Source organism: Rutidosis leptorrhynchoides, chromosome 11, assembly GCF_046630445.1.
Source record: "Rutidosis leptorrhynchoides isolate AG116_Rl617_1_P2 chromosome 11, CSIRO_AGI_Rlap_v1, whole genome shotgun sequence".
NCBI lineage: Eukaryota > Viridiplantae > Streptophyta > Magnoliopsida > Asterales > Asteraceae > Rutidosis > Rutidosis leptorrhynchoides.
Window position 1 is genome coordinate 376,959,907 of NC_092343.1, and position 12,056 is coordinate 376,971,962.

Genomic DNA, 12,056 nt, shown 5'->3' on the forward strand with positions numbered 1-12,056 from the left:
ACAAGGCACATACTCAGAAAGTACCATTACATCCACCAACTTGTAGCAGAAAATGACATATTATTAAGTAGAGTTGGCACGACTATAAACTTGGCTGATCCTTTCCCCAAGCCTTTGCCACAGACTAAGCATGATACTCATAGTATGCCTATTGGTATTCGTGTCATTCATGATAATGTTTGAGTGTATTTATTATATTAAGTTTGAAACCTTAAACATTGGGCAATATTGTACTATAATTGATCTAATGATTAATATATTGAGATTATATTATACGCACGATGCAATCACTTCATTATATATTTCCATGTTTCATTTCACATGTTTTAACTTCTAATGAATATTATTTCATATTGTCTTTCTCTAAGGAAGAGAGAATTGAATTAAGGCTACTATGAAGTGTAGTAATATAGGCTTATATAAAACTAAATTCATGAGGAACTTGATAGTTGATCAAGGTTCTGGAGTGACCATACTTAGACATTACTTCATGGTTTTGAGTCAAAAAGTAAGCTCTAAGATGGTAACATCATATATCCTAGAGTGGACATTGTGACGACTCGGAAATTTTTGACCAAATTTAAACTTGATCTTTATATGTTTTCGACATGATAAGCAAAGTCTATAATGTTGAGTCACGAAAATTTTGGAACTATGTTCATGTATTCAATTACCTTCGACCTGTTTCGACGATTCACGAACCATTAATTGTAAATAGATATGTATATATATATATATATATATATATATATATATATATATATATATATATATATATATATATATATATATAAATGGTAATTGAAAATATAATTTGAAATATTTTATGTTATTGCTATTAAAATTTAATTATGTAAAATAAAATAAAAATAGGATATTATAATAATAATTATTTAAAATATATCTATATATAAATAAAGTATATTAAAAATAAATATTAAATGATTGTAATACTCATTTGATGTCCCGGTCGATATTAAGTAAGTTAAATTCAAACTTATATGATTTTAAAAAAAACGGTGATCCGAAAATGAGTTCTATAAATTATAGGCTTATTAAAAATGTATTTTGGTACTATTTGTTAAGTTTGAGCAATTTTTATATTTTATCGAGAATTGAGAGGGACAGTTGATGTATTTTTTATTTAATAAATTAATGATCAAAATTTATACCATAATGACCAAAATAAATAAATATACTTAATTTAAAAATTGGAGATTTTTCTGGAAGACTTTTTATCCGCCACTAAGTAACAACGGAGTACGAAATAATAGTCCGTGAAAGCTGTCGGTAGCAAGAGTACAAGGAATCCGACTGCTGAATTATGCATGATATTTGATTCATTGGATTTTACTGTACTTGATTCAATCAAATTAAATTACAAATATTTTTATATTAATTATTATTATTAATTATATTTATTAAACTAATCATATTACTACTACAAATATGTATACATATAGAGATGCTCGATTAACAAAGATGTTAACGACCCATTCTTCAAAACCCATAAACCGGCAACCACCTCGGTCACCCTTGAACCACTACGAGTAACCACCTTCGTTCACCTTGAATCACCACAGTGAGTACCTCCTAACGCCACTTCACTTCCAATGAATCACTACCGATTCTTTTTGTTGTTGTTTTGGTTCACCTTCCAGCACCACTTTCGGTTACCATCATGAGCCACCAATTCACCACCTATCTTCAAACTTAATCACCATACCCATTTAACCTTCACCTCTCACATCACCATCGAACCATCATCTAAACCGCTATGTCTCCTACAATGTTTGTAAACGAAGACCACCTTTCACAACTAGTCACCTTCAACCACCATCCTTTCATTTAATTTTTTTTTCTTCTCTCCTTTCTTCTTGCTGTACCGCTGCTACTACAGTAATGTGTTATCGATCTTGTTTAAAAACTGACCACCACCATCACTCTAAACGTACTACAACTGCATTTAATTTCTATTTCAACCGAGAAACACCACGACTGATCATTGCTACAATTACGTGTTCAATTCTTTTTCTATTTCGATATCAAAGAACCAGCACAACCAGACACCCATTTACCCATTATCCAACGAAAACCCACCACCATGAAATAAACTATTTGTTTTATGTTTCCAACGAACCTCTTCAAACCCACTTGTGAAACTTGCTAATTTAATTTCGGTTATTATCATTCCTGCCTACAGCTTCTGTTTTGTTTTTTATTTATTTACAAATTGAAAACATCCATTGGGCCGTAATTAGTCTTTTGAGCCGTGAACTTATCTTCCTATTTAATGGCCGACCAAAATGGGATAATTAAAGGGACCTGCATTTTTTATTATTATTTCTGGTTCCTGTCAAGAATGAATGCAAACGATTGGAGTGAGATTGGAGCAGGACGTGAGCCAACTGCTATTGTTCTGTTAGACTTCTTTGTTTTTTAGTTGGGCCGCCATACTTCTGTTTTTCTTTTTGGGCCGAGATCTAGTGTTGTTGAAAGTTGGGCCAGGATATAGGGGTAATGATGAGCCCAGGATACTACAAATCGCTGTCAAGGTTCTATATTTTTTTTCCTGTCGAGATCTTAATTTTAAGGATGACAAGGTTATGATATAGGCGATAATGATAACGATTATTATGATTATGATTATAATTATGATCATGATAGATAAAAATAATGATGGAAAGATGTTATGGGTTTTTGGTTTAAGAAGAAGAAAATGAGACAGAAAATAATTACGGGTTATATATATTTGATGTCTGGTTTAATCAGAAAAACATGGAATGGTGCAATGGTTTTGGGTGTATTTGTGTGTAGCGAGAGGTCACGGGTTCGAGTCCGGTCTGAGGCATTTTGTTAGAAAAAGCTTTAAAGGTAGTTTATTTGTTATTATTATCATTTTCATTATTATTATTATTATTAGTATTATCATTGTTATTATTGTTATGCTAAGTATTGTTATTATTAACATTAATATTATGATTATTACTAACATAAATATAATTTTTACTATTATTATCATAAGTATTAGTATCATTATGATTAAAACCAATATTGTTATTATTATTATTATTATTATCATTATTATTATAAATATCATTATTTCTAAAACTATCGTTATATTTAAACTTACTTTTTTTATTAAAAACTACTAGTATTATTAAAAGTATCATTCCTACTAAAATTATTATTTTGTTATCATTAAAAACTATCATTTTCTTTATTAAAACTTTCATTATTAAAAGTAACATTATTATTATTATTATTACTATTATTACTATCACTATTATTATTATCCTTAACTTTATATTATTCAATTATTAATTTCGCAAACATAAGAGATTTATATAAAAATATATTTATGTATACTAATATTACATAATATTATGTTTTAACTAATATAATATTATGTATATTGATATAACATTAATTAAATCATATATCAAATAAGCATTATAATATATTATAAGTATTAATAAAATTATATATAAATATTACTCTTAATACATAACTAAATATATATATAGTTGTTCGATTACCATTATATGTGTTAACATAGATATAAATGATATAGGTTCGTGAATCTGAGGCCAACCTTGCATTGTTCAGTTTCGTCGTATGAATATTTTTACTACAAAATATTGGATCGTGAGTTTCATTTGCTCCCTTTTTAAATGTTTTTGCAATATATATATATTTTTGGGACTGAGAATACATGCACTGCTTTTATAACTGTTTTACGAAATAGACACAAATACTGAAACTACAATCTGTGGTTGAATTATTATACCGGATATCACCCTTTTTAGCTTGGTAGCCTAAGAATTTGGGAACAGACCCCCAAATTGACGCGAATCCTAAAGATAGATCTACCAGGCCTAACAAACCCCATCCAGGTTATGGATGCTTTAGTACTTCGATTTTATATACAGATGAGTGTACCTATATATTTGGGAATATTCTAGATGCATTTGTTAATGTCGGTTACCAGGTGTTCACCATATGAATGATTTTTAATTCGCAGGTTATGCGTACTATTTTGTACTCGGGTTACGTGTACAATAAAATATCTGAAATCTTGTGGTCTATTAAAATGATGGAAATTAATGTTTATGATAAACTAATGAACTGACCAACCTTTTAGTTGACACTTGAAAGCATGTTTATTCTCAGGTTTGAAAGAAATCTTCCGCTGTGCATTTGCTCATTTAGAGATATTACTTGGAGTCATTCATCACATATTTCAAAAGACGTTGCATTCGAGTCATTGATTTCATCAAGATTATTATTAAGTCAATTATAGTTGGATATATTATGAAATGGTATGCATGCCGTCAACTTTCGATGTAATGAAAGTTTGTCTTTTAAAAACGAATGCAATGTTTGTAAAATGTATCATATAGAGGTCAAGTACCTCGCGATGTAATCATATGTTATTGTATTCGTCCTTATAGATTAGGACGGGTCATCTCAGACATGTATGTGGAATCCTAACACAAAATGTGTTATACTTTGACCTGTTTCTAACGCTTTGCGTAAATGTCGGTCATAAGGGAGCAGATCGGGTATATCATGGAATGTGGTGGATGTCCATACAGTTGAAGCAATTTTTTCCTTCTTCTTAAGCGAGTTGAAGCGATATCTCTGGGCCCCTCATTGATTTGGGCTAATTTAAATGCATGGCCATGCTACGACTAAATTAATGGAATAGCAGTCTATTTGATCGCCACAAGCCTCTATCGGGAAACATATTCTTGAACAATGATGACTGACACGTAACCACGTTAAACGTTCATGTAGATATCTAGAACAAAAGGATGTTTGATGTAAATCAAAGCATAGGAGTGTAACTTAGTAGACTAGTTGTTACACATGATGTGTCTTTTAAGACTAGCCAATATTATTAATGCCAGTGTAAGTGGGAGTATGTTGGAAATATGTTCTCGGGTTGGCTAATAGTTTGACCGTGGTACATGTATTAAAAGGTATGCCCATGACATTAAATAATATAAAGTCTATTTATCCTATTCGGTCACACGCAAAGGCCAATCGTAAATTGTTTGATCTACCTTCTAATCGGGAATTAATTTATTAAACATTTGTTAATGGTTTAATAAATTACATAAGTTTAAGATTTATTTAATTAATTAGTTAAAATTTTTAACTAGTATTTAAGTAAATAAATTGTAAGTAAACTAGATACATTGTACCTAGACGCCTTTGGTTTAACCAATCTTACACTCCACCTCACTTGAGAAATGTTAAAACATGCTTGCTTTTTATTTAACCCATATATGCAACTAATAGAGTGTGCATCTAATCTTAACTATTACACATACATCTTTTCTCTAATCTTCAAGTAACCAAATACTTGAGATCCAAATTGGGGTTCGGTTTTGGTAATCTTCAAATGAAGAAGAAAAGACCCGTTAAGTAGAAGGTGTAGATCAAGCAAGGTTGGAACTTTGGGTGCCTACCGTTTAGATGAACTCTCTTTTGGGTTCACTGCAAGGATCTTCGAAAGAAACTACAAAGGTTGTCATCTAACCTCCTCTTGTTCGATTTAATATTTTGTTTGCCAAAAATTTTGTACATGGGTCCTTGAAAGAGTATGATTTTGTAATGTTTTGTAATTGCTTCCGCTCGCTCTGTGTTTGGTATCATACTCCAATATATAGGAGATGCATGTGGATGTTTTACCACCCTCAACTGGCCTAATTATAGCGTATTCAGAATAGTCTTTGTATTAATATGTTATTTGAATTATTTTCCATCATCCCTAAATATGAATACTAGCCTCTCTTATCCTTAAATCTCGGCTTTGCCTTTGGGTTGATAGTTACGCATATCAAAGTTTTTCATCTTTTCTAAAATATATATTAAGTGGTTATTGAAAGTGTCATCTGACAACTGCCTTATATATAATCAATGGAAAATACTGAAGTTCTTCCAACATACTCATTTCCATCTTGATCGGAGTTGGTTTCAATGGTAGTTTACGGAGGTATAGTGACAGTTTGTCGTGGTTGTAGGTGATGGCTAGGGTGGTGTTTTGGATTTGGTAGTGTTTCAAGTGAAGGTGTGTGCACCATGTACATGTGAACCTATGAACGTATATGTATGAGTTGAGAAGGTGCATTTTGGTTGACATTCTTTGTCACAAAAAAGGGAACAAGGGATCGTTATTCTTGTTAGTCTCTAGAAGGTTCCGCTAGGATTATGATTATATGTTTGTTATGGTTAAGGGAGTAATAATGTTACATAATTCACACCAAATGCTAACAAAGTTAACAGGTTGTTATTTTATTAGTTGAATTTGATACTTATCACCTATTATTTTTTAAGTCTACATAAGGTCGTCACTCGTATGATAATTGTGATGATCCGGAAATTTTCGACCAAATTTAAACTTAATCCTTATATGATTTCGACACGATAAGCAAAGTCTGTAATGTTGTGTCTCAAAATTTTGAAACTGTGTTCATGTATTCAGTTACCCTTCGAATATTCCCAACGATTCACGGACAATTATGTGTAAATAGTTATATATATATATATATATATATATATATATATATATATATATATATATATATATATATATATATATATATATATATATATATATATATATATATATATATATATATATATATATATATACATGATAATTTGAAGACGTTAACAAAGTATTAATGTTATGATATTGTACTTTAAATTTATTGGTTTCAATATCTATTTGATATATTTAGCTACGGAGTTAAAAGATAATGCCAAATGATTGAATTAGAAGATATTATATCTTTTATCAATTCCATGAACATTATGAGATGGTTACGGGTCTCTGTTGTGAGGTCCACGTTAATTTGAGAAATCTTTCCCTTTTAACGGTATTCGGAATAATTGGTAAAGTAATCTACAAGTGAGAACAAAGTGTCAATTAACGGTAACTAGACAAAAGTTAATGGAGATTTCTGTTTGAGTTCCAATACATGCTTTACAATAATTTACTCGCGAATTTTGATAAGGTAACCATCTAGCTTTCATATTATTTAATGTAAATGTGAAATTATGAAATATAGATAACTTAGAAAATGAATATCGACAAGTTATGTAAATCGACGTTTTATAGTAAAATGATTTCATGCATTTAACTATCCATTGGACCTTACCCTTTGATTCACAAACAAACTGTAATTTAAAAACATGAAATCCGTTATACTTTATATGTGATTTTACTTTATTAAATGATAACGTTTTATGATATAACAATTTCTATTATAAAAATCTTTTAATAAAATGATTTTGAATATAAATAGTTTTGGGAAAAATTAAACTTTATAATATTATTTGATTTAGTCTCCAACGTACAAATTTTTTTTTCGATATAATAGAATTTGATTATTTAAAGTGTTTTATTTAAATAACGTAATTTGAATATATACAATAAGTCGGAATGTTAATTGTTAGAACTAAATATATAAATAACTTACAACGTGTATTTGAAATGTGTTTATATATATATATATATATATATATATATATATATATATATATATATATATATATATATATATATATATATAGTCTCAAATTAATTAGTAAACGATAATAGCATTCATTTATTGATTCGATTGATATTTAAATAAGTTAATTGGAATGTTTGAGAAGTTAAAATAAACGCTGACACATAAACGAATTATAGCAATTTAAGTTTTAAAATATAAACGTTATGTGATATAATAGTTCCTATTATTTAAAATGATTTTTAATTATAATAAACTTTGAATATAATTAGTCTTGTAAAACTAAGATTATATCGTTAAGTAAAATTTTTGAATATATATATATATATATATATATATATATATATATATATATATATATATATATATATATATATATATATATATATATATATATATATATATATATATATATATATATTCTAAACGATAGTATATATATTTTTAAAACATTAACTTAGATATAAAACAATTTGATTCTATTTATTTTTCTTGTAATAAAGATTTAAATAATATTATTAAATATATTTTAATAAATAACGAAATGATGAGTTAAAGAAGCAAATGACCAAAATACTCAAATGAATAAGTTAACCTTCTAGTAAAATAGTTTATCGATGATTTAAGTCTAATTATTAATAAAGGTACGTGTCGCGAAACGTAAAGTACAAGTTTTCTAAGCGTACGAAATAACGTTCGAAAAATTGAAACTGGAACATTAGTCGAGCAACAACATACAAGTCATCGGAACTAAAATCACAAATCAACTATGCACGAGAATATAATATAATATTTAATTAATTTTAAAGATTATATATATATATATATATATATATATATATATATATATATATATATATATATATATATATATATATATATATATATATATATATATATATATATAATTATTTACATTAAACAAATAAGTGTCGGCAAGGAAGTATTGTGATCATGAGCTGGATTACAAGGCCATGCGATCGCAAGGCCATGAGCTGGATTACAAGGCCATGCGATTGCATGAGCTGGTTATGTCCGGGTGATTTCAAAACTGGTTTTCAAACGGGTTAAAGCTAAGGAAATTATGGGTTATACCTATGGAGGTTATGGGTATTATTTGGGGATATTGTTCGTAAGGGCAACCTAGTGTCTATCCGTCCTGTTGCGTCTACGTACTTTCCTGCAATATTGAATCACAATATTGATACGTGAGCATTCATAACCTTTCTTTTATATATTAATAGTGTATCCATGTCTAGTGCTCGAGTATATATGTTTATGCATGCTTGTATACTTTAATTTCGTCGTTAGATAGTTTTATGTTGAATCACAAATTTGAAACATATGTTATTGATATAAAGTATATGATATGCATGTCGTTGGGAAGCTGTCGAAAAGTTAATAACTTTTCATTTAGAAATCGTGTGTTTTCGATTAACGGATTAAAAGATATGATCAACTGAATTACGTTGGTGTTATTTGAAATTTTTTTTGAATCGGCAATTAATATTTAAACAACTTGTTTATGAGATTAATAAATTGGATTTTTAGATACTACTAGTCGAGTAAATGAATTATTATATAAGGTATGTCTCGTTTTGTTAAACAATTGTCAAAGTTGACTGTTTTATTACATTTTAAAGTTTTATAAAAACTATAGTCTAATTTTACAAGTATTGGAAAACTATGTGAAATAATAAAATATTTTCGATTGCCATGATCATTCAAATATAATATAGCTCCTGAAATAAATAATGATAAAACTTTGTAGCAAGGAGAAACTCTCAATTCTGTCCGTTTTCCAAATCAAATCCAGAATATTTTTCTAAAAATCGTCAAAGTAGATCACTTAGTCATAATTACATTTTCCTAAAAACTAATTTCAAATCCTCAAAATGTCAAAACCACAAAAGTCACTACATGTACTCGGGTCGAGTTAACTTTTGAAAAATTTTGTGTAAGTATTCTGGATGTAATGAGAAACTTTTACCTTTGACCGATTATCCAACGAAGTTACGCTGATTTCTCTAAAAATTACTGATTTTGACAGTTTAGTCATTTATATAATGCTTTGAGTTTGATAAACTATAAATCCGTTCAACTATCAAGACTTATACTATGATAATATAATAAACATGTATAGATTTAAAGATCATATTGGGTCAGGTTGACCTTTTGAGATGACTTTTGTTAACTTTTGCATGTCGGTCTCGAGCATTAGGATTGTGATACACTATGACCGACCTAGCTTGTTAGACATTTATTGACCAACATATATTCTCTAGGTTGAGATCTACGGTTATTTGCATATTGAATTTCGATCACATCTCGATGAATTGCTTTAGGTGCTGCTAAAGTGAGTTTCATTATTCCCTTTTTATATATATTTTTGGGCTAAGAATACATGCGCTGCTTTTATAAATGTTTTACAAAATAGACACAAGTACTTGAAACTACATTCTATGGTTAGATTATTATACCAGATATCGCCCCTATTAGCTTGGTAACATAAGAATTAGTGTTTATTATAATTGCCACTAATTGACACAAATCCTAAAGCTAGATAAATTCTCTACAGACGAGCGGCTCTGTCGATCTATTCTCTACATATGAGTGGTTCTGTCGATCTATTTTTGATGCATTTTGTTAATATGAGTTATCAGGTGTTCACTATATGAATGATTTTTGTACACAGGTTATGTGTACGATTAGATATTTGAAATCTTGTGGTCTATTAAAATTATGAAAATGATTGATAAACTAATGAACTCACCAACCTTTGGTTGACACTTTTAAGCATGTTTATTCTCAGGTATGAAAGGAATTTTCCGCTGTGCATTTGCTCAATGTAAAGATATTATTTGGAGTCATTCGTAGCATATTTCAAAAGACATTGCATTCAAGTCGTCTGAGTTCAAAAAGACGTTTATTAAGTCAATGACATATTAGTCATTCATATTAAGAGAATCATATATCATTTGTATCAAAAGGTGATGTTTTGAAATGAGTTTGTCTTTCAAACGAATGAAATGTTTGTAAAACGTATCATATAGAGGTCATTACCTCGCAATGGGGGACCAGATGTTTATGTATTCGTCCATATAGATTTGGACGGGTCGTCTCAATAATCTACCCTATATTGATAAGTTATAGACGAGTTCGACATGGTGAAAAAATCAGTATTTTATTGTCCAATATTCAAGTTTTTATATATGTAGGAACTAAAATATTAAAAAAAAAAAAATTGTTTATGTATGTTTGTCATTGACATGAGAAACATCTTGTACTACTTTTTGCATGTTGTTTTACATATTGTTTGATTAACTATCAGAATTTTAATTTAACTTTTATCTTTTATGTTTTTAATTATCATTATAAAGGACTGAAAAAAGAAAACAGTAATTAAAACATCATTTATCTTTTATTCACTTTTAAGTATAACAGGACACATTAAAACATTGTTATCGGTAATCACTTAACATAACACATCCAAGAACTCAGCATTAGACGATTAAATAACTTTTTAGAACTTTGATTGAATTTCATAAACGGTTTTGACATCCACCTGGAAAGCCTTTGCAAGAATATCTGCAGAAATATCCGGGTTTGATCCAAACACAGCTTTAGCAATTGTAATAGCTCCCGGATTTTGGCTACTCAAAGCTGCAATCGCAACAGCATACCCATTTCCAACATTTTGTTGGAAGTGAATTAAACCAACCGGGAACACAAAAACATCACCCTTCACGAGTGTTGTTGTGATGAGACGGTTTGCAGGGTTAGATGTTACAAAACCAACTTCAAGACTACCTTCTATGACAGTCAAGATTTCAGTGGCTCGAGGATGTGTGTGTGGAGCGTTAAGTCCCCATGGAGCAAAGTCAATACGAGCCATGGAGATGCCCAAAGTATTAAGTCCGGGCAATTGTTGTACAAACACCTGTGTCACTATAGACCCGAACGGGTTTGATGTATTTCCCATACGGTCTAGTCCCTTAAAAAGAAAATCTCCTGCTGTAACGACATTTGGATCTTTGCAGACGAAACCATTCACCAGTACTACATGAGCAAAAAACGAAAAATTATAATATTTTTTTAACGTGAGAATATAATCGAAGCGTACGTCTAGGCATACGAGGAAGATAATATTTTACCTTTACTGGTATTATCAGCCACGCAGAAGTCCTGTAGAGGACCTGGGTCTGATGCCAATGCAAGTGAACATGTTGCAAACAAGAGACCAAATAAAAGCAAATGAGACGTCATTAGTGAAATTGAAGTGAAAAACTTGTTTCGCAATGAAACTTTGGTACTTCAAAATATTTGTGGAGGAAATGTGCAGCTTGCTTATGCTTTTATAGCAAAACATTGGAAGATAGATAAAAAATAGTTGTGACATCACGAATTAATTAAACCATGTTGAAAGAGTAATAAAACTTATTCGTACAGAAATAGTTTAGTCTAACTTACCATATTTATATTTATATTACTATATATATATATATATATATATATATATATATATATATA

At 29.3% G+C, this 12,056-nt stretch overlaps 1 protein-coding gene across 1 annotated transcript; it reads right to left on the reverse strand.

The window, feature by feature from the left end:
- Window positions 1-11,049: 11,049 nt before the first annotated feature.
- On the reverse strand, window positions 11,050-11,792 carry LOC139876772 (putative germin-like protein 2-1). Its single transcript, XM_071864144.1, has 2 exons — window positions 11,681-11,792; window positions 11,050-11,585 (listed from the first exon to the last, which is right to left on the reverse strand). The coding sequence occupies exons 1-2, from the start codon at window positions 11,790-11,792 to the stop codon at window positions 11,050-11,052; spliced, it is 648 nt and encodes a 215-aa protein (XP_071720245.1).
- Window positions 11,793-12,056: the final 264 nt, after the last annotated feature.